Source organism: Hemicordylus capensis, chromosome 1 (genome assembly GCF_027244095.1).
Source record: "Hemicordylus capensis ecotype Gifberg chromosome 1, rHemCap1.1.pri, whole genome shotgun sequence".
NCBI lineage: Eukaryota > Metazoa > Chordata > Lepidosauria > Squamata > Cordylidae > Hemicordylus > Hemicordylus capensis.
Window position 1 is genome coordinate 433,359,854 of NC_069657.1, and position 24,097 is coordinate 433,383,950.

Below are 24,097 nucleotides of genomic sequence, written 5' to 3' on the forward strand. Positions count from 1 at the left end.
CTGGTAAAGGTCATCCATCAGGCCGACCAAGGCTGTCTTAACTCCATAGCCCGTTCTAAAGCCAGTTTGAAATGGGTCTAGATAATCAGTTTCTTCCAAGACTGCCTGGAGCTGGTCAGCCACCACCCTCTCAATCAACTTGCCCAACTAAGGGAGATTGGAGATTGGCCTGTAGCTGTCCATCGCTAAGGGGTCCAGGGAAGGCTTCTTTAAGAGTGGTCTAACCATTGCATCCTTCAGGCAGGGGGGCACCCTACCCTCCCTCAGCGATGCATTTATGATATTAATTAGGCCATCTCCAACAATCTCCCTGCTAGACAGAAGCAGCCAAGTCAGGCAAGGATCCAGAGAACAGGTGGTAGGCCGCACCGCCCCAAGCAGCCTGTCCACATCCTCGGGAGTCACAGATTGAAACTGATCCAATCTAATACTGCAAGAAGGATTGCTGGACACCACCTCCATAGACCTTGCAGAAATAGTGGAGTCCAAGTCAGCCCGAATACAGGAGATGTTATTTGCAAAGAACCCATTAAAGGCATCACAGCAGAGCAACCCCGGGGACTGATTGGAAGTAGAAGGAGCAGAAAGCAAATTCCTCACAACCCGGGATAGCTCCGCTGAGCGTGAACCTGCAGCTGCAATGCGCGCAGACCAGAATATATTTTTCGCTGCGCGCACTGCCACCGTATAAGCCTTCAAATGGGTCACGTGCTGAATCCTGTCAGATTCAAACAGAGTTCTCCTCCACTTGCGCTCTAGTCGCCTACCCAACTGCTTCAGCCCCCGCAGTTCCTCAGTATACCAAGGGGCCCTTTTTGCAGCAGGTCGGAAGGGACGCTTAGGAGCAATCGTGTCTACTGCCCTGTTGAGTTCCCTGTTCCAGGTTCCCACCAGGGCATCGACAGAATCACTGGCCACACCAACATCAAAATCCTCCAAGGCCTTTTGAAATCCCACTAGGTCCAGCAGCCTTTTCGGATGGACCATCCTAATAGGTCCACCACCCCTGCAGGGGTGGATTGCGGCTGTGAGACCAACCTTAACCAGGTAGTGGTCCGTCCATGACAATGGGGAAACCACTGGATGCTGCGCCATTAGCTGTGGTAGCGAGCATGAATTGTCCCCCTTGCTAAGCAGGGTCTGGCTTGGTTTGCATTGGGATGGGAGACTACGGGTGAGCTCAGTAAGAGAACCCCTTAGGGAACGGGGCTGTAGTTTGCAGAAGAGAAGGTCCCAGGCTCACTCCCTGGCATCTCCAAGTAGGGCTGGGAGATACTCCTTCATGGAACCTTGGAGAGCCACTGTCAGTCAGTGTAGACCAGGGGTTCCCAACCTGGGTTCCTCCAGAGGAACCCAGGTTGGGAGCCCCTGGTGAAGACAATGCTGAGCTAGATGGACCAATGATTGACTTGGTATAAGGCAGCTTCCTTTGTTCCAAGCTCCCCACTTCATAAAGTTGCTTGCAAAATGGTGGCCCAGTGAAGAAGCGTTTGAAGGGAGGGATCAGGTTGTCCAGATCAGGCACGGCTGAGAGCTCATGCCTGTTGGAAGGCCCGCTAGCCAACCCCTGAACAACCTGGGACCTGCTCCAGGGTCGGTGGTGGTACAAGTTGATCAACAGACTTGCACCACTGCTACCTTTCATCAGTACCCCACACTGACGAATGGCAGCATCTCCCAGACCCCCATGAGTTGTCATGGGGCCTCTAGAAGATAGGGACATAGGAAGCTGCCATATACTGAGTCAGACCATTGGTCTGTCTAGCTCAGTATCGTCTTCACAGACTGGTAGCGGCTTCTCCAAGGTTGCAGGCAGGAATCTCTCTCAGCCCTATCTTGGAGAAGCCAGGGAGGGAACCTGAAACCTTCTGCTCTTCCCAGAGCGGCTTCATCCCCTGAGGGGAATATCTTGCAGTGCTCACACATCAAGTCTCCCATTCCTATGCAACCAGGGCAGACCCTGCTTAGCTAAGGGGACAAGTCATGCTTGCTACCACAAGACCAGCTCTCCTCCTATTGGTCCTATTGGTTGATGGGGAGGACATGTGGACAAGGAGCTGCTACATGAGTCTTTCAGCCAAGAGATCTGTGGGGCAGCCCCTCTTTTACTTGATCTCCCCAGATCCCATTGTACAGTTGGGGGAGGGGAGGGGATGCAATGGCTCCTTTCCCTCCTACCCTACCACCAGGCATGAAAGTAAACAAGTTGGCTTTTAAGAAGACTCAATTTGGAGACGTTTACAAGGTTGGTCCTGAACTGGTTAACTTCTTGTCCTTGCATTCATGGTCTCATTTCTTATATGCTTTACTGAAACAAAAGGGGGGGGGATAAGTGTTGAATTATTTTTCTGTCAAAAATGTATTACATTCCTTGCAAGTTTTTAATAATGTTTTAAAAACTATGATTTTGACCGGCTCTTATCTGCTGCTCTTTTGATCGTGTTTAATTTTTGAGCTGTTAGTGTTTATATTGCTTTTATTGTGTTTTTTTAAATTTAGAATTTAAACCATCTTTTTATTCATTTATTTTAAGGATTTGTACCCTGACTTATGTTCAGTGTCTGTAACTGCCTCTTTCCCCCCAACCTAGATTGTTACAAAGTTCCTTATGTCATAGTCAAACTTCAAATCAAGGTGGGTCTAATTCTACCTCTAAACTTTTAACATCATTTTAAAATGTTTTAAAATTTAAATTGTTGTAATGTTTTAACTTTTACTATATCATTTATTTTGTTTTAACTACTGTTTTAAGTTTTCTGTTGTCATTTATTTTAAATAATGTTTTAACAGTTTTTGTTTGTTTTTGTAAACCACCCAGAGACATGAATTTTGGGCGGTATAGAAATATATTAAATAAATATTAGAATTTTTTTAACTTGCAATATATCTAAATATTAAAGAAACAAATGCAAGTTATTTCCTTGGAATTCATATAAATGAGCTGGAGTGGGAGGGTGGCGAAAAAGGAAACTTTGGACAACTATTTGAAGGTTTGATTCTGCTGTTGCAATACCAGTTCTCTCTGGGGAAAACACAGGTGTGGTGTGATGGCATTATTGCACTTTTCTTGAAGGTGGGAGGTGGTATTAGCTTGCTAGATGATGATTTTTTGTGTTCAGCATTTTCTACATTTCTCCCCCCCCGCCTCCCACTGCTTTCCATAAATAGTAAATTTTAGAAATAAGATTGTAATCTAAATTTGAGTGCTTTGTGAGTGTGTGTATGTTTGAACTGCTATCGAACACAAAGCATCTAAGCCTGAGTGCTGGAAACCAGCTTTTCAGTGATCATCTTTTGGTGGAGCTGGGTTTCAATGTGTCACTCACAACTCCTCTGTAATAATCAGAACACATTGTAAATGATCTAATGGTATGTCTTTCTGTAGCCAGGGCCTTGCAGCCGCATAATTCCCAGCTGTCCAATCAGGTGGTCTCCAAAAATGACACAGCCTGTGCTCATCAAAATCAGGTATCTGAAAAATAGTAGCTAGCATAAGATATGGTTTCAGTTTTTCCTTCCATTTTTTCTTCACTGAATGTGCAGACGCCATGTGCATGCTGGCATTGTATGGGGGTACTTGGGCCGAGCACCACCCCAGCAGGAAGCTGCATGGGGCGGCAGAGAGTGAGATAGCACCTGCGTTCCTCTTTCTTAAAGCTCCCCCATGCTGCTTCCAAAAGGTGCTCGAACCGTGCTTTGAACTGCAGTTCGGGCACATCTCTAAAGCTGCTGCCGATCTAAGCCACCTGATTCACCTGAAAAGCAGCTGCACAACGTTCATGTATATTGCCTATTCCCTCCTCTTCTAATCCACCTATGTCTCCAATTTGTGGTTCCCCATGTCAATCAGCTCTCTGCTTGTCTCTGGAGTGGTAGCGTTGTCACCTTTAGCAGCTAGCATAGCACCGAAGAGACTCGCTAGATGCTGTGCCTTCCAGAACCTGATAGTTTTATCCCATTCATTTCAGTTGTACTGTTTGAATGTTTTGCTTTTTTTGAGCTCCTGTTTTCTCATGAGCCAGTCTGCCGTTACCAAGTTTCCCACATAAATGATTTATTTTGCTAATTCCCTAGTCAGATTGCTTTTAGATAGTTAAATCAGTAACTTGGATTCCTAAGCAGCGTGCTGGTCTCTGAATCTGATTCTGTAGATTTGTTGTAAGAAGTCATAGCTTTTATAATTCTGTATTTTTGTGTGTGGAGTTCTGTCATAGATTGTAATAATAATAAACTTCATGGAAGCTAATGGTATTATATATTTTGATTACTTTGTAATAAATGTTAAATGTTTTGCATTGAAACCCTGCTTCCCCCATTTGTATTGCTTCTGTGCCTATGTAAAGGTTGGCCTTTGGTCCAAAAATCCTTTAGTAAGCCACGGGAGTCCAGCCCTATGTGTTGTAACATGGCCCAGCTCGAACTCTTTTGAATCGCAGTGTTCTTCTCTTACAAATACCTTTTCCCAAAATCTGAGTCTCCGTTCAGGTGGTGTGATGCCACAGATGCCCCAAACAGGTATGGCTTCCTTCTAGCCTTGAGATATTTAGTGTCTTTTTGCTGCACACACCCGCCCCGCCCCCGTGCCCCCCGATTTAGTATCTTCATTCTGAATGTATCTTGCTTTCTAGAATCCAACAAATTCTGAACCACAGCCCATGATATGTGGAGGAATGGAAAATATGTAAGTATATATACCATGCTTGCTTCTTGTCAATGCTTCAAGGTGTGTGCATAAATGGTCTGAGGTGTCCCTGGGGAAATACTTTCACCCAACTGTGGCTTCCTTGTGAAAAGAGAGCCAGCATGGTGTAGTGGTTAGAGTGCTGGACTATGACCGGGGAGACCCGAGCTCAAATCCCCATTCAGCCATGATACTTGCTGGGTGACTCTGGGCCAGTCACTTCTCTCTCAGCCTAACCTACTTCGCAGGGTTGTTGTGAAAGAGAAACTCAAGTATGTAGTACACCGCTCTGGGCTCCCTGGAGGAAGAGCAGGATATAAATGTAATAGTAATAATAATAATATAGAGGAGAAACTCTGCTCTGTGTGCCATCCTTTGTCCAAGTGAAAGCAGAGCTTTCTTCAGGAATAGAGTTTTCACTAGGGTAGCAACCGCTTTATAAAATAAACTTCCAAATTGATCTGGTCACTGTCTGTTTTATCCTGCCCTCCTTGCATGTAGCACCATACATGCTCGGCCTGCTTGCCTGTCCCCACTTCTGCCCTTGGACAACACTGTGAGATGAGTTAAGCCTATGGTTCTCAACCTGTGGTCCGCAGACCACTGGTGGTCTGCGGGGGAAATAAACATAACCTAAAGGCACAGTGGGGAAGTAACTGGCCTAGGGAACAAGAGGTTGCTGGTTCAAATCCCCGCTGATATGTTTCCCAGACTATGGGAATGTTGCCCAGACTATGGGAAACACCTATATCGGGCAGCAGCGAATATAGGAAGATTCTGAAAGGCATCATCTCCTACTGCATGGGAGGAGGCAATGGTAAACCCCTCCTACCGAAGAACACCACATGGCTCTGTGGTCTCCAGGAGTCAACACCAACTCGACGGAACTTTACCTTTAATAATAACATCCTGCTCTGGAGGGTTCCCCAACCTTTGTGGGCAGATCTTTGGGGGGCAAATTGCGCTGAAGGAAGGGGGGAGTTGGGGGAAATTGCCCCCATTTTCAGTCTTCCCATTAGGTGTTATATTTTCCCCATGGGTAGGCCTGTTGCAGGTAAATTTACTGTGAGGAGTACAATAAACTTGTGAGTAAGCAGAATACATTCTTTAAAATATATACGTTTTAAATATCTTTTGATATATGAGTTTGACTTCTATCAGCCCTAGGCTGTGTTCAAAATGTTTAAAACAGCTTGCTTATGTAGTGGTCCACAAAGGTTTTTGATGATTATGTAGTGGTCCACATAAAGAAAAAGGTTGGGAACTGCTGAGTTAAGCTGAGAGGTGTTGACAGGCTCCAGACCACTCAAAAACCTTTGGGGCAGAATAGGAATTTGAACCCGGGTCTCCCTGGCCAAAGGCTTGGCCTCCATATACAGCACCACGAGGTGGTAGAATGGACTGGACCACTCTGGGCTGCAAAGAGGGGATGCCACTGCTGAGTGTGTGGAAAAAATTCCTGTAAGCAGAAAGCTAGCAAAGTCAGCAATGGACTGACTAGAATGTTTCTGCTTGGTGTGCTAATTTTCTAGTCGCAGGATTTTGTTGTTCATTAAAAAAAAAAAAAGATTTTTAAATGCTTTTATTAGTATTAAAGGTGGAAACAGAAAAGGTTACATCTCTGAGAGTCCAGCAAAACCATACATGTTTACAAACAAGATCTCGTCCATCTTATCTAACCCATACATAAGAAAGATACAATAATAGTAAGTAAGTGTGTGTGTCTGTGTGTGTGTGTGTGTGTGTGTGTGTGTGTGTGTGTATATATATATATATATATATATATATATATATATATATATATATATAAATATTAAGATAACAAAACTCTCAACATCTAAATCTAGTCGTCTATGAAGAATATCGAACCTCTCAAGAAAAACTCCCCCTGAACCAATTGATCTCCCAACAATTAAATAGTCTAAAGAGAACCGATCCTGCCATGACAAAAGAAGTATGGGTAATATAATTAATTCAAGCACAGAATAAAACATCCGCAGTGTTCTGCAATGAGGGTTCCCATCCCAAGTCCACAAGCTCAAGAAGTGTTAACAAATATTAATGATTAGCTTCTATATTCTTTAGGGGAGCAAGATGGAGGAAAAGCAGATTTTGTTGTTCTTAACCTTGGGGGAGCATTCAAAAATGGCATCTCACAGTTGCAGCCTGAAGTAGTCCAGCCAGTTCTACCACCTCATTCTGTTCGGTAGACCAGGCCTAAGTCCAACACCCTTAGTCACTACAACAAGGATCGGCAACCTTGGCTCTACAATGATGGGATTTGCAGCCCAACAGCCAGAAAGTCAAGGTTGCCACCTCCTGCACGACTTCAACGCCCTATTCACAATGGTACATTCAATGCTGGTACAGACTATGTAATGTGTACACAGGTATAGATCTGTAAACAGGGTACAGTTATTCACATGTTATGCTAGAGCTTCCTCCGACATTTGAATTGCTGTTGCCACTTGGAGACTTTCTGATAATTGCTCTATTATCAACTGTTTGGTTGTTGGTATTTGATTTTGTCAATTGTTTGACTGGACAGAGTGTTGCTACGGTTTTTCTTTAAATGGTGTCTCTTTGTTTTGGTTTTGTTGTGCTGTGTTTTGAGTGCCCTTGGGCAGAGAATGAAGCTGGTTAGCACCATAGATTGTCGTATTTTCTTCCACAGGCCACCTTCTAAATATCTAACAACCATTTCCAAGTCGGAAGTCTTGCCAAAACCTTCTTCCAGCACTCCCCTTGAGCAGAAGGCTATGTATGACAAGAATCTTCTTTATTGTGAAGGCTCTGAATTGTGCTTTGAAGAAGTCCGAGCCAGAATGCATTTGAAAAAGGCAGAACGCCTGAAAAGGAACAAAGAATGGGGTAATTGCTATTTAGATTTCCAGCCAGCTCTACTCCTGAGGCTGAAGCTGGGCTGTGTGGCAGCTTTATTGCCCAAGTAGTAGGAATGTTCTGTGCCATTGGTTCAGCACAGCCAATCAGGGTTAGATTCTTCATTGCGATGACGTGGCTTGTAAAGCCTGACCATGGTTTCTTCTTGTAGCTTCATGTCAGCTTGCAAACTATTATTTGCAAGGAATTAGCAGACCCAAATATCAAACCATGGTTTACATTAACTGTGACTTGCTGTTGATATCTGAATTCATAAACCACAGACAAATGATGGTTATATGGCTGTTGTTCACTGGAAATGGGAGTGAATGTGTGAGGCTGAATACCGAGCAGATGGAAGACAAAAGCAGACAAGCAGCTCTAAACTATGGTGTTTCTACTGTACAATTGGAGACCCAAACCATGGTGTAGGTTCTTAGCTGTGGTTAGCAAAAACCATGGTTTGGTGTGATGTCTGAAGGGAGTCGATGAAAAAGAGTGTGAGTGTAAACAGCCCTCTATTCCTCCTAACCTTTTTACCACTACCATCAAGTAGACTTTTGGTATGGCTGGGTCCACTACAACAGCCCTCCACCTTTTATCAAAAATTACGAAAAAAAAAAAGGGAGGGGGGGACCCTCACTGTGGAAAGGCTTAGAGGCGTGGGGTGGAGACAAATCAACAAGTTTCTAATTTTTTTAATAACAAGGTTTACTTTTTGAAAAAATTCGTTCAATTAAAACATTACTTTTGCAGATTAAAATGCAAATTCAAAACAGTTATTAACAGAGCAGGTCGGGGGGGGGGACTGGAAAAATGCAATCACTACCTGGCTCTACACTGGTCTTTCCCTACTCAGATTTCTCTTGTACTTTCTTACTTCTCAGCTTCAGGCTTGCTGGGCAGACTCTTTGTTCTGATCACAGCACAGGTCTGGGGCTCAGTCCAGCCTAGCTCTTCCTTTTCTTCCAGTGATTTCAGCTCGGCTTCTCTTCTTGCTTGCTTCTCACTCTCTGCTTTCCTGGACTCACTCAAGCAGACTTCCAGATTCTCTTCCATCTTCTGCAACTTCCAGCTCTGACTTGCTCCAACAGACTCTCTTGACTTCTCAGGCCTCCGTCTCTTGGACTCCTTAGTCCTCTCTTTCTCCCCCCCCCAAAAAAACTCTCTCAATATACATATATTTTTTTGCCCCAACAATTTCTTAGCCCAGCCAATCAGAACAAACCAAAATTCCCTCCTTTAAAAAATAAAATCTATTTCCCCCTCCAAAAATCAACTGTCAAACTACACAAAAACAAGTTTGACCTTTTTGATCCTGCAAGCCTTCTCCATGCAGGTAGGGATTTGCAACCACAGAATCCTATTTACAATAATGCAGTTTGGGGGATATAATACAACTCATAATTCATAATACAAGGGCTATTTACAAAAAGTAAATATGGAAATGTTAACAGTACAGGGGCTTATTTACAGGAACCCAAGAGGTGTAGGCCTTGTTTCTCCACAGTGTGTGTGTTGTAGTGTTGGTGTGGTGTGTGTTCATGTTCTTGATCTAGAAGCCAAGCTAAGTGGTCTGTAATGAAGGGGTTCCCAACCTTCGGGTCCCAGATGTTGTTGAACTACAACTCCCATCATCCCAAGTCTGACCATTGTGGCTGGGGACGATGGGAGTTGTAATCCAACAACTTCTGGGGAACCCCTGCTGTAATGCAATATGTAGCTTAGTGGTAAAGCATTTCCTCTGCATGCAGAAGGTCCCAGGTTCAGTCCCTGGCATCTCCAGGTAGGGCCAGGAAAGACTCCTGCCCGAAACCTTGGTGCGCTGCTGCCAGTCAGTGTAGATAGTGCTGAGCTAGATGGACTACTGGTCTGACTCGGGAAGGCAGCTTCTTTTGTTTCTGTGTAAGGCAGGTTCCTATGCCCAAGGCTTATTCCTTGCCAATTTTTCATTAATTCTCAGATATGACAGTTTATGCAAATAACTCGTTCAGTGTATTTGAGTGAATATCCTCAGTCTTTGGAGATTTAACATATTTACAAGTATTTGTTGACATGCATGCCAAATCCATATCCTGGACTGCATCTGGTTTTGGGTTTTTTTAAATTGAGGGTTTTTTTTAAGTGTTGCTGAACTCCCCTTTTACCCGGGGGAGTAAAGGGGCCATGGGGAGGGAAGTACAAGACACATTCATGTATGTTCTTTTGATTTTTACAATATGCTTTTGGATACATTCAGTGGAGGAAGACAGAGAATTTATGAAGAATAAAGAAAATAATATTCTTGAGCTGCAGAAATTACAGCAGAAACTTGATCAGCTTTCCCAGGCCCCATTTTCATCATCTCAGAAAACTACGCTAGAGACCTCTGCTCACCAACCCCTGCTGAGCACCACAGTGGTAAGTTTGTGGCCCCATATAGTTCATGGTATTCAAGTGTGCATGATGAAATGCCAGCACTTCTGGATGTTTACGTTGTAATGGCCCCTGTGCTTTCTAACACTTAATTGAAAAGCAAGCTTTGATCTTGTGTACCCTAGAAATCGTTCCTCCCCCCCGCCCCTATATTACATGGTGCTCATTAAAACCAAGCAAGAATGTTCTCTTAACCAGGTGCTCCCAAACCTAAGTTGCCAGATCTTGTTGTACTTTGCCCATTTGGTTGAGGATGATGGGAGTTGTACTCCAGCAACATCTAGAGACCCAAGGATTGAAATCCCTGCTTTTAACAATGTCCATCTTGCATTTATTTCTGAAAGATCTTCCATTTATTTCTGGAAATGTTATCCTTATGGATGCATAACTGGAGCACCTGTGGGCATGAGAGAGGTATTGGCAAATGTGGAGTAATCTGTAGATATTTTGGTTTCACAAAAATCTGAGTGGGGAAAAACCAAGGGGGCAAACCCTGCCCAAAAAACTGTCCCAATGTAACTCAATGGAGTGGAATGTTTGTGGACTCAGAGGGCAGTTAACAGACAAGCAGGGGGGTGGAGCTAATAACACAGTGCTGCTGGAGGAGGGACAGCTTGAACAAAAGGAGTAGAACATCTATAAGCTTGAAGGATACTGCCTTGAACAGATGCAACCTCTAATGCGCCTGAGGGGGAAACATGCCGAATACTTTCACCATCCTTGAGCACAGGCTTGGGTAGCAAAGGGATAAGAACTACTCTGCTGGATCAGACCCAAGGCCTATCTAGTCCATCATCCTGTTGCACACAGCAGCCCACCAGATGCCTCTGAGAAGCCCATAGGCAAGAACTGAGGCCATGCCCTCTCTCCTGCTGCTGCTCCCCTGCAACGAGTATTTAGAGGTGTAGTGATCAGCCATCCCTCCCTTAAAGAGTTAATCGAAGTGAACCCTGTCCTGACTAACAAGCTGGTGAACTCCAGGGCTCAGCCAATCAGCACACCAGGTGGGTGGGACCTAGAGAGCCCTTGGGAAGTAGGAGAGTTTCTTTGTTAGAAGAAGCTGGGCTGGAGGTGCAGGAGAGTGGCCCTCAGACTAGTAGCCATTAATAGAGTTGTCCTCCATGAACTTATTTAAGCCCTTCTTAAAGCTATTCAGACTGATGGCTGTTACCACATCTTGTGGCATAGAATTCCATGGGTTAATTATGTGTTGTGTGAAAAAGTACTTCCATTGGTCCTTAATTTCTTGGCAACCAGATGACCCTGGTTCTAGTGTTATGCAAGAGGGAGAATTTTCTCTCTCTCTTTCTCTCTCTCTCTCTCCCCACCATACATAATTTTATAGATCTCTCTCAAGTTGCACCTCAGCCATCGTCTTTCTAAACTTAAAAGCCCCAGGTGTTGCAGCTTTACCTCGTAAGGAAGGTGCTCTGATCATCTGGTTTGCCCTCTTCCCCAGTTATATGTTTTTTCTGAGGTATGGTGACCAGAACTGTACACATTATTCCAAATGTGGCTGCACAAGAGATTTGTATAAGGGCATTATGATATTAGCAGTCTTATTTTCAGTCCCCTTCCCAATGCTTCCAAGTATGGAATGGGCCTTTTCCACAGCTGCCACACATTGTGTTGGCCCTTTCAACGAGCAAGCTGTTCACCATGACCCCAATATCCCTCTCCTGGTCAGTTACCGACAGCTCAAACCCCTCTGTATATGTGAAGTTGGGGTTGGTTCTTTTGCCCCAATATGCATCATGTTACATTTCTTAATAGTGAACCACATCTGCCATTTTGTCACCCACTCCCCCAATTTGGAGAGATCCTTTTGGAGCTCCTTACAATCTGTTTTGGATTTCACTACTCTAAATAGTTTAGTGTCATCTGCAAATTTGGCCACCTCTCTGCTTACCCCTGCTTCTAGATCATGTATGAATAAATTAAAAAGCACTGGTCCCAGTACAGATCCCCGGGGGACCCTACTTCTTACTTCCCTCCATTGTGAAAACTGTCCATTTATTCCTACCCTCTGTTTCCTCTCCTTCAACTGGTTACCAATCCTCACATGAACTTGTCCCCTTACCCCATGATTGCTAAGTTTCCTCCAGAACATTTGGTGGGGAACTTCGTTAAAAACTATTTGGGAGTCCATATACTATGTCAACCGGATCACCTTTATCTGTTGTATTGGATGTGTTGTATTAGACTTTTTGTATTGGATGTATGGTAAAATGTTGTTGTGGGTCCATATGTAATATTTGGTTTCATACATTCTTGTCCATAGGAACATAGGAAACTGCCATATACTGAGTCAGACCATTGGTCTATCTAGCTCAGTATTGTCTTCACAGACTGGCAGCGGCTTCTCCAAGGTTGCAGGCAGGAATCTCTCTCAGCCCTATCTTGGAGAAGCCAGAGAGGGAACTTGAAACCTTCTGCTCTTCCCAGAGCAGCTTCATCCCCTGAGGGGAATATCTTGCAGTGCTCACACATCAAGTCTCCCATTCAGATGCAACCAGGGCAGACCCTGCTTAGCTAAGGGGACAAGTCATGCTTGCTACCACAAGACCAGCTCTCCTCTCCTCTCTTGTTCTCAATACATAACGTTTGAACGACAAGGGCATGTATCCAGACATTATAGTTGCTGCTTCATATTATATCCCTCCAAGCCTATGAAAACTCTCCTAAATTGGTGTCAGATTCTATTTCAGGAGCTGTACAATAGCCCCCGCCCCACTGAAGCTGCTATTTAGCAAATATATAATGCTGCTTTATGCTGAATTAGACCAGTGGTCTTTGGCCACTGTGACACTTGGCCCAACAAGAGGCACCTTTTTTACGTGGTGATTCTCTTTATTTAGCAGCGGGAGAGTAACTGGCCCTATCCACCTCCAGCACAGTAGCTCCAGTGACTGTTGCTGGTGTCTATCTTGTGTTTCATTTTAGATTCTGAGCCCTTTGGGGACAGGGTTCTGTCTTATTTATTTATTATTTCTCTGTGTAAACCGTCCTGAGCCATTTTTGGAAGGGCGGTATAGAAACCAAATAAATAAATAAATATCCAGGGGGCCCACGTTTGAGAACCCCTGGCGTAAGTGGCTATCCCAAGGCAGTAGTGGCTTAAAAAAAACTGTAATGCAAGGTTTTGACTAAATGTGTTTTTCTCTGCACTTGAAAAGGGTCAACCAGATGTGAAGTTCAGTGCACCTCAGTGTTGGTCAGAATGGGCAGCACCTTCCCCAGCTGGACAGCTACAGACTTCTCTGAATTTGGGGCAAGAGTATTGGCAGTCAGTGGGAGGTGCTTCAGCCCCACTGCCTCTTGACCATCACCAACAACCATTGGGGTCAGTTTCTTTGCCGACCGCCATAAATGAAAAGGATGGATCCCAAATGAAATTTGAGCTTGGCACATGTGAAAATAGTCTGCAAAGGCTTCACATCAGCGGTGAAGATTCTGTCCAGCCACCTCAGAAACGGGCGACCATCTCTTACGGTTACCACGATGGAGAGCAGTAAGTTTAAAAACTAGCCACCTTGACCCTGTTGTTCTTTTTCAGTGACTTTGACCACTTAACTTTAATTTATTCCCAGAACCACCTGTGGATGAGAGCAGGATCACACCCTCCTCACAACCTATCCCTAGGTGCATCTTGCATAGGTCACAGTGGCTGAAATCCTGACTAATGAAGTACTTCTGTAACAAGCAAAATTGTGCTAGCGCAAGAAGATCGTGTACCTGTGCTAAAAAAAAACCCTACAGGGATTTGCGGAATTGTGCTATAGCACTCTTGCGCAAAACTTCCTCTTAAAACAAATGAGGTGTGCTGTTGCACAAGCATTCATGCAGTAGCACAACACTAGTCTGGAATGCAAGCTCCAGACTTCGTGTAAATAGCTAGCACAACATCCTTCTGCTAGTGTTTTGTAGGGATGTCAGCTAATAACTGCATGGAATCTATGGGTGGGTTCAGATGACCTCTGAAAAGTAGGGTGGAGGGAACCACCAGTTCCTAGGGAGTGTGTGCTCTCAGCGCGAGAGGTGACTTCTGGTCACTTTTGCATCGCCTGAACTCAGAAATGCTGGGTTCCCGCTGCCACTTGACATCTGCCACCATCTGTTGCCTATCCGCTGTCTAACTTCAACCCTTGCTTAAAGATGTCAGGTGCAGAGGGAACCCAACACTGGCAATCCAATCAATCAATCAATCCTTTATTACGGTCAGAGACCAGCATAAAATTGATACAGGTTAAAAATTACATGTTATGTGAAGTTGTTATGATGATATGATGGTACATAACTTGACAAATCTAAAATTAAGGATGATTGCAGTTTTAAAAGGCAAGTTAAAATACATATTAGTACATATAATCAAAAGGTTAAAACGAAGAATTACTGCTGTTTAAAAAGTAAAATAGAATATACTCGTTGAAACTAAATAAGCTAAAAACCTAAAATTACTAAAGCTAAAAGAGATAAAATAATAATATATTGATAAAGTTTCTATTATAGAAATGCCCAGAAAAAAAATTAAAAGGGGAGTATAACATTGTAAAAATCTAGATTTAAAATTATAAAAAGCAATAAAAAGAGAGGGCGGGAAAGGAAAACAATGAAATGTAGTAAAATGCAATAAAACAATAGGTATGGGGGCATGGGCAAATGCAAGGTCAATCCAGAGTCATCAAGAATTGGATTAAGGGGGCTCACAGCCTATCATCCTTCGATGGATGCTGATCTCAGCCGCACAGAACTTGGCAACGCTATGTGTAATGGCAGAATTAGAGTCAGAAAGCAACAGAAAACTGCAGAATTGTTTCCAACGTCCCGGGAACTTGCTTAGCAATGGGAGAATAAGGGCGACACGAATGTCTCTATAAAACAGGCAGTATAGGAGGATATGCTCAATAGTTTCGATCGGTTCTGAGCCAGAGGGACATAATTGCTCTGCAAGTGGGATCTTTCTGTAGTACTGCTGAGGGGGAGACCATGGCAGCGAGCCAAAGTGAACGCCCTTCTGTGGTTTGGGACCGACTGGCAGTCCAACATTTCTGGGTTCAGACAATACAGAAGTGGCCTGAAGTAGCCGGGAGTGCATGCTCTGTGGAAGCTGGCAATTCTCTCCATCTTATCTTCCACATGTCATCTGAACCTCTCCTATACCTGTAGAGACCACTGTATGCAGGCCTGTTCCCTACAGCGGTTAGTTCTAAAAACTATGCAGTGCAGACATTATGCCCTACAGGGGATGCCTGCTAGAGGGTGCGATTCCACTCTTTCACCTCACAGAGGTCATATGTTCTGAGAGGCTTGTGTGACGATGGCTTGCATCTCTTAGCAATGTGTCGCACAGTAATTGTCTGCTAGCTTCCCACTGGGTTTGGAGGGCTTAGAATGGGGTAGGGGGCAAAGCCCTACAGAGCAGGAGGCCAGTAGATAATCACTGCTTGCATCTCCTACCTTTCTTTACTCACACACAAGCAGAAAACGGGAGTGTGCAAAGTCCCGGAACTCGGGCAGGATGTTTCTCCTACCCGATTAATAATTGTGAGAACTAGCTGCCTGTGTGTGGATATTGTCTGATTCTGTTAACACATCTTCCACTCTGTCTTATAAATCACCCCCTTTATACTACACCAACCCTCTTCCCTTTCACAAATAGCGCAATCTTTAAACTCACACTTCTTACCATATAATCGAGAGTTATCTAATTGTTTCAATCTTGTTGGTGCACTACACACTACATTAGCTTTAGCTCCATGTCTCTCCAGAAGCTTCGGGATCTGCCAGATGAATTTGTTAGTAACAAATGGAAGTTTCAACACTGGCAATCCTTTTGTGAATTTCACCTTCCCACTCTTCGATATAAGGAGTGCCTATCCATTAGCCCTTATATAGTGAGCATTTGTCAGATATGCGATATAATGGGAGCCATACTAAGCCGTGGTCTATACATATAGGAACATAGGAAGCTGCCATATACTGTGTCAGACTAGTGGTCCATCTAGCTCTGTATTGTCTACATGTAAGTTTTGGGCAGTATAAAAACATGTTAGTAAATAAATAATTAAATAACGCACAGACTGGCAGCGGCTTCTCCGAGGTTGCAGGCAGGAATCTCTCTCAGCCCTATCTTAGAGATGCTGCCAGGGAGGGAACTTGGAACCTAGATGCTCTTCCCAGAGCGGCTCCATCCCCTGAGGAGAATATCTTACACTGCTCACACATCGTCTCTCATGCATATGCAACCAGGATGGACCCTGCTTAGCTAAGGGGACAAGTCATGCTTGCTACAACAAGACCGGCTCCCTTATGAAGGAGGGGCATGTTGGATGAGTGGTGGGAAGTAAGATAACTGAATTGGCAGTGGAAAGAAATGTGTAGAAGCGTAAAATAAAGGAGGCAAAGTATATAGAGAAATGAAAACCAGATATTAATGTTGAGGAGGAGATGGCTTCAGCCTATAAATTCATTAGTCTCTGAATGATAGAAGCTGAGTTAATGGTTCCTTGTTGCAGCTGTTAGGTTGTCCTCCCACTTTTCTCTTCCCTGTCTGCTGCTTACCTCATGCAAAAGGAATTTAAGAACTGCTGAGATATTTGGTTTGTGTAAGCAACTGAGGATGATGTATTGACATTGGAAACTGGTTTTGTTTTTAACCTGTAACATTTAGTGGTTGGTAACATATCTTTGCATAATAAAGAGATCTCTGTGGAAGAAGTGTTTAGAGTTAATATGTGCATAGCATCGTCAACTTATCAACGTTCTGTTAATGTTATGTAGGTGAAGGCTTTTGCAAACGCATGTTTTTAAAAGGTTGTACTGTTGATCAGATTTTAGTATCTTCTTTTGTCCTTGTCATGGAACTTCTGTCTTTTCTAAATGGAGCTAATCTAACATGTTGCCTTTTCTGTGCAGGCACTTGGACCTGTCTCATCAGAAACTGCAGCATTCCACAGAAAAGAAAGACGGTAATCATCTACTGTACTATTACAAATATTGATAAACAGATTTTCTACAAAAGTTTCCAAAGTGGTTTATATAGAGATAAATAAATAATATGGCTCACTGTCTTAAAAAGCAACATAAGATACACTCCAGCCACTGGAGGGATGCTGTCCTGGGGTTGGATAGGGCCAGTTCTCTCCTTCTGCTAAATAAGACAATCATCACTTTAAAAAGGTGCCTCTTTGCTCAATTAGCAGGAGATAGCAGTAGTCTCCCAATGCCACCTCTTGGAATTTCTCAGAGACCTAGGAGTTTGGAAAGCAATGTTCTACACTCCCATCCAGAAAGATTCCATGATCAATGGTGTCAAAAGGCACTCTTCTGCTGTTTTTGTAAGCCTTCTAATGTGCTAGGCTATAGATCAGGCCTGCTCAACTTAGGCCCCCCAGCTGTTTTTGGACTACAACTCCCATAAGCCCCAGCCACAGGGGCCAATAGCCAGGGATTATGGAAGTTTTAGGCCAACATCTGCAGGAGGGCCGAAGTTGAGCAGGCCTGCTATAGATCTTGATCAAGGATGGCCAACTTCTGCAGTCTCAGGGGCCACTCTGTTTTCTAGACAGTTGTCCTACTTCCAGTCTCCTAGTGGTATCCTCTGCCATCTTGGTGCAAAGGAACCATTTTGTGAAATAGAATCCATCTTGGAGAGATGTAATATCACAGTAGAAGCTGTGTCTGTTTCCTGACTCTCTAACATGAGCAAATGGCTCCAAAAAGAACTCAAAGCCATAACATGCAGAGATGGCTACAGAAACTGACTCTTATTATATGCCAGGGCTGCTCAACTTAGGCCCTCCTGCAGATGTTGCACTGCAACCCCCACAATCCCTGACTATTGGCCACTCTGGTTGGGGATTATGGAAGTTGTCATCCAAAAACAGCTGGGAGGCTAAAGTTGAGCAGGCCTGTAAATATGCCCATTATGTTACGTAATATCCTAATTAGAGAGTGTTTAGGTACGTAACCATGCCCCACCATCCCACTCCCTGAATATGGTCTGTTGTCTGCAAAACCAAATGCTGTACCAGGGGAAATTCCCTGTGATTTTGAACACTGATCTAGATCATGGGGAGAAATTCCCTCTAGTTGGAGCATTTGCCTCAGCAGACAGGTGCTCTGTTTATGGAGAGCCTGGGGCATGGAGGAGAGCTGGCCTTGTACTAGCAAGCATGACTTGTTTCCTTAGCTAAGCAGGGCCTGCCCTGGTTGCATATGAATGGGAGACTTGATGTGTGAGCACTGTAAGATATTCCCCTCAGGGGATGGAGCCGCTCTGGGAAGAGCAGAAGGTTTCAAGTTCCCTCCCTGGCATCTCCAAGATAGAGCAGAGAGAGATTCCTACCTGCAACCTTGGAGAAGCCGCTGCCAGTCTGTGAAGACAATACTGAGCTATATAGACCAAGGGTCTGACTCAGTATATGGCAGCTTCCAGTGTTCCTGTGGCTATGAAGCGCATGGTGTAAGGGGTGAGGCTAGCAGGTGTGCTCCTGTTCCTCCTGTTCCTGGTTATAAATGTTTTAAGACAGCCAGGTGGAATGCGATTTTTTCAAGTGGGATTTATACTACTTATTCTGAAACGACCAGGAGTGACCCGTACAGGTGGGAGGCTCTCCTCTCCCCATCCTGACAACTTCTCTGTGCCTCGTGTCACCCACCACCATGTTAGCCCCAGGCATGTGGGCTGGTTATTCGCCTGGTTCCACAACCAGGCCTGCACACCTGGGGCTCACGGGGCAGTGGGCAGAATGAGGCACAGCAAAGCAGCCGGGATGGGGAGAGGAGAGCAAGAATGAGCCCCACCTGTGCCTTTCTTTACTGCCTTCCCTGCCCCACCCATACAGACTGCTCCTGGAAATAAAACAGGGTACCTAATGGCTCAGTGAGGAAATGATTTGATTATCAAGCCAGAGGTTGACTGTTTGAATCCCTGCTGGTATGTTACCCAGACTATGGGAAACCTATATCGGGCAGCAGTGATATAGGGAGATGCTGAAAGGCATCATCTCATACTGCATGGGCAGAGGTAATGGTTAACCCCTCCTCTATTCTCCCATAGACAACTACAGGGCTCTGTGGTCGCCAGGAGTCGACACCGACTCGACGGCACACTTCACCATTACCTTTACTGGATGTTACAGTTATTGAATATTTCATCTTTTAGACTCCTTGGTCAAAAGGAGGGATTCAAACTAAAAAATAAACAATTATTGCTCATCCCAGTGCTGCAACTTCTGTGGCAACAGCAGAGCATATGTGTGTGACAAATCCAGAGCCCTGAAATGTGCATTCCACTGTCACATTTTTAAGTGGGTTTTCCTGCCATTTCTTGCCAGCATCAGGCAGTCGAAATTCTTCCATTGTCTTTGATCATCGTCAGGCTACACCGAACACATCAGCACTGATGCGAGGAACTCCTATGGTACAGCCATCCCCTACAGTCCACACAAGAGAGGCTTTGGGTATGTATGTGGAATATTTAAACAAGCAAACGCACATTATTTCTGTTTAATGAAACCCGAGATGGGTTGCAAATTGGGGACTAAAGCAGACCTTGCACTTTGGTAGCAGAGTAACTGTTCTTTTCAAATACATAGCTCCTTTTTATAGAGGCATGGACAGGAAAGGCTAATGGGTGTGTGTGTGTGTGTGTGTGTGTGTGTGTGTGTGTGTGTGTGTATGTGTATGTGTGTGTGTGATGAACAAACTGAGTAGTAGTAAGTTTATTTACAGTCCATGACTGAATTAGAACACAGAAAAAGTTAAAATTCTAATACAAATGTTAAATACAGCATAACATTATAAGACATTATGATATAAAAAGTGGGGGGAGGATAGGCACATAAATATACATATAAAAAGAGATGTTTAAAAACTAATTTGTTCATTCCTTATCTTTATAGCCACTACACAAAATCTTGCCGTGGACCCAGTGATTCCCTTATCTGACAAAAAATAGGCAACATATTACTCATCGGAATGACCTGGATATTTTCTAAGATGAGGTTCAATCCAGTTGGAGTGAATAGATTTGTAGAAAGGGCAATAGAGGAAAACATGAGCGATTGTCTCAGCATCTCCTGCGCCACAAGGGCATAGGTGATTCCTCCAGGGAAATATCTTATATCTTCCCTCCAAAACCGCAGAGGGCAGAACATTAAACTGAGCTTGCGAAAAAGGTCTCCTCTGACTTAGGACCGACAAGTGCATAAGATAAGCTACTGGTATAGGGTAATTTAAAAAATTATCACAGTTAGTTCCAAGGGAGGCTGCACTCGGGTCCCTTTGTTTCTCTAGGTCCAAAATCCTCTGTTTCAAGATCTTTTTAGCTACATCAGGACCCAGGGAACATAAAAACTGATCTGAAAATCCACAATTGCCCAAGATTTACTTTTAATTCATTTTTATTATGTGTTTTAACTTTTGTAAACCGCCTTGAGATTGTTTTTAATGAACGGTGATATATCTAACAATAAAATAAATAAGATGGCCTGGACATTCTTGGTCCAAGACGACTGAAATTCATCTTTTAAAGCCCATGGGACAAGGCCTAAGCCATCAATATGGATTTTGAGCCAATAACTAATCGTACGTAGCCAAGCCAGGGCCACAATCCTAATTAGTCCTGCCGCATTCGAGACACAGCGCGGGAGCAGGAAAATGGCTCGTAGAAATCTCGACTGTACCGCCTCAAGCGGTTGTAAATTGCCTGTCAAAAAGATTTGAATTCCATACAACATCTGGGCCCTTAAGTGCAGCAGGAATATAGTAAGCACCCTCGGTATGAATTTTTTTTTAACATTGCTGTAACCATGTTCTGTGCACTTGCGACCACATACAATGGGATCTCCATGAATTCCGATCATGAAACTCAAGACCTAGATATTTATACGTTTTGACCTGTTGGACGCTATTGCCACTAATAACCCATTTATTTATTTATTTTGTCTCTTACTAAATACCATCCCCTTTGATTTCTGGGTATTAATAGCCAGGGACTCCTCAGCTCAAAATTGCATGAGAGTTTGAACAAACTGAAAATTGTGGTTCTGTTCTAATTCGAACCAAAACACTTGTCCTAGGTTCCGTTTGACCGAACGAGTTTGACGGTTCAAGGGGTTGTACCTGTACAGGGGAATCCGGTGAGGATTCCCCTTTACAAGCAAAGGGATGGGGGAATCCTTGAAAGGCATTCTAAAAGGTGGGTGGCGAGAGAAGTAGACTAAGGTTCTTACTGGCCCAGTGCTGGCTGCCGATGCCACCACTCACCTCCCTGGTGCCGCCCAAGAGTGTAGTGCTGCCTCTGCAGCAACCTGCCTGTGTGGTGGGGGCATGGTTCTGACCCCTGTGGAGGCCGGAACCGCGCTGCCAGGTTGCTACAGAGGGAGCGCTGGGCTCTTGGGCTGTGCTGGGGAGTAGGTCCTAGCGGTTAGCGCTGGGCCGCTAAGAACCGTAATCGACTTCTCTCACCGCCCCGTGGCCACACTTTAGAACACATTTCAAGGATTCCCCCACTGCTTTGCTTGCAAAGGGGGATCCTTACCGGGTTTCCCTTTACATTGGCATAGCACCTCGATCCCTAACCAGGCTTGGTTTGGTTCCATTGTGGACTGAACTGCCTCCGGTCTGGTTTGTGGTTAAACCAGCCCAGTTCAAAGCGAACCGGTTTGGGATCAAATGGTTCATGCACACCCCTAGTATATGTGGATTAGTCTGGATAAGAGTGTCTGCTTTTTCTCATCAAAAAGCAACAACGAGGTTTGCCTTCTTCCCGGTAAGCACTGGTAAGTCTTAGTAAGAAAGAAAAGCATTGATTTTGTTGTCCCACTCAGTACCTAGTCAGCAGCCAACAGATGACTAGCTTTCAAACCTGAAAGAGGGAAAACGAAGGCCCTATTCACACATTGGCCATACTCGCATGTAACATGGAACTGGAGGTGAAGGGACCTCTGGTTTCAGAAACTCTACCTCCGATGCTGGCAACCACAGTTTCGTCAAAAAATGGACCCACGGTTTCCCTCCTCTAACTGTGTTTTGTACCTTTGGTTTGTAGCAAGGGCCGCCACCTGGACCTCTGGTTCCATGGTGCCAGTGTTATGCTGAATGTTGGCATCTTTCTCCTACTTCTGCAACTGGAATTGAGAGGAAGCTCCTCCCTCACTCTGACTGCTGTTGGCTGCCACAGCTGTCCTTCAGTAAAGAAGGAAGCCTTGTCAGCCAGTTCCTCCTCCTCTCTGCAGTCAGCAAGACTGCAGAGGGAGAGCTCTCCTGGATATCTGAATTCAGACGGAAGAGCAGGGGGAGGGGTGCACGAAACTGTGAGTTCATTGGACCTGTGGTTCTGTGTTATGTCCGAAGGCAGCCACAATATCCAATGCATGTAAAATCTGTGTAGTGTGTGTATGCAAGATTTGTATGCACATACAGTTTTTCACATGTTATATTCAACACAGTTAAAGTTGTACACTTCCTAACTATACCGTGCAGTTGAGGGACCTGTACCCCAGTACTTTTGGCCACTGCGGCTGGGGAAGCTGGGAGTTGTAGTCCAACAAGATTTGGGGGACCTAAGAACTTCTGCTCTGTAGTTCTGAGTTTAAAGTGCTAGTCCGATATAAGGAATCCCAGCTAAGAAATGGAAATAATCCCAGCTAAGAAATGGAAATATCCATTTCTGCCCTGCATGATTCTCCCTTTTCTTTCTTCCATGTACCTCCATAGTCTGTAAGCTTGCTTTCTTCTGCTTTTTCTTAGCCTGAACTCCCAGCTAACTCTGATTAGCAAAGATAATTGGTCCCACTTCCCAAACTCACCTTGAGAATGACTTACTGGCTTCCTGCATCCTAAAGGTTGCGCCAATGATCCGAACAAATAGCAGTTTCTAAAGCTTGTCTGAGACTCGTACTTATCAGCTCATTCATGCCACTCTGGCCAGAGTTGGAAGAGGCAGTCGCCATGGTGTCCATGGCCACTAGTTTTGTTAAACCCGGCCAGTGAATGTTCTTCTTTCCCACCTTTTTGTCTCACTAGGTTTCATAATGGATGCATTCCAGGTACCGTCATTCAGAGATACTACCATGCTTTCAGAAGAAGATGATGATGAACTTGAAGCCTACTGTAGAAATCAAGGTAGATATGATTAGCTGAAAGTTTGGAAAGCCCTCCTTCAGGTTCTGTCTCCTTGCAAAGTAAGAACTATGGTGATGAAAAGGACCTTTACTGTATTCACCTGAATAGAAGATGGTCCTGAATTTAAGGTGACCCTGCTTAAAAATATGGGTTAAATATAGGTTATATTGTTTACTCAAAAGGAAGCAGACCCTGAATTTAAGATGACCCCCCCAATCGAATATCAAAGAACTGGGGAGGAGGGGACCTAGTCTTGGATTCAGGTAAATATAATACATTAATTGCCTCAAAGCTTTGGAAGAGCCTCCCCCAGAGGCTTACAATTTCCGCTCTCCCTTGAGCCCTACTCAGTACTGTGTGTGTGTGTGTGTGTGTGTGTGTGTGTGCTGTACACAGTTGCAAATGCTCCATGGAGCATCATGGCAGGACCTGCCCCCCTTCAGCATGAACATGCTTTCAAGCCACCCCTACCTCCATGTTTCTGATCATGGGGAAGATCTCTCCCCACAAAGAGCACTTGCCTCTGCAGACAAACGCTGCGCCCGTAGTCACTGGGGGGAGGGCTACAGGGTACGTTGGCATGGAGGCAGGTCTTGCTGAGCTGGTGTGCCAATAGGGGGATGGTGCTGCTGTGTTCTGTGTACACTGTTATAGAGCCACAGAATATAATGTTTGTGTATATGGGTAGTTTGCTGGTATGCTGTTCCTTTTTATTTTTTGGAGCTTTGAGTTGTTTTGTTAGTTTAGGTTTTTTTGTACATCAGTTTTGAGTGCTGGAAAGGTGGCGCGAGTCTTGGTGATGATGGTTACAAAATGGCGGCTTAGAGAGACAGAACCAGTTGCAAAATAGCAGCTTGTACAAAAATTTATAAGCAAATTGACAAAATAAGTGGTTTTAACATAGAAAGCTGCCATATACTGAGTCAGATCACTAGTCTGACTAGCTCAGTATTGTCTTCAAAGACTGGCAGCAGCTTCTCCAAGGTTGCA

General features: G+C 44.3%; 1 protein-coding gene across 2 annotated transcripts in view; it reads left to right on the plus strand.

The window, feature by feature from the left end:
* Window positions 1–24,097, plus strand: part of BUB1 (BUB1 mitotic checkpoint serine/threonine kinase) — a 51,012-nt gene that overhangs the window by 10,655 nt on the left and 16,260 nt on the right. Inside the window, exons 5-13 of one of the 2 annotated variants that reach the window (XM_053313645.1) lie at window positions 2,591–2,634; window positions 3,386–3,468; window positions 4,629–4,681; window positions 7,356–7,552; window positions 9,801–9,961; window positions 13,153–13,487; window positions 16,892–16,944; window positions 19,315–19,440; window positions 23,009–23,107. In XM_053313645.1, the coding sequence (XP_053169620.1) occupies window positions 2,591–2,634; window positions 3,386–3,468; window positions 4,629–4,681; window positions 7,356–7,552; window positions 9,801–9,961; window positions 13,153–13,487; window positions 16,892–16,944; window positions 19,315–19,440; window positions 23,009–23,107 (1,151 nt within the window). The remainder of the gene's footprint in view (window positions 1–2,590; window positions 2,635–3,385; window positions 3,469–4,628; window positions 4,682–7,355; window positions 7,553–9,800; window positions 9,962–13,152; window positions 13,488–16,891; window positions 16,945–19,314; window positions 19,441–23,008; window positions 23,108–24,097) is intronic. The other variant, XM_053313652.1, reaches the window with a different exon arrangement.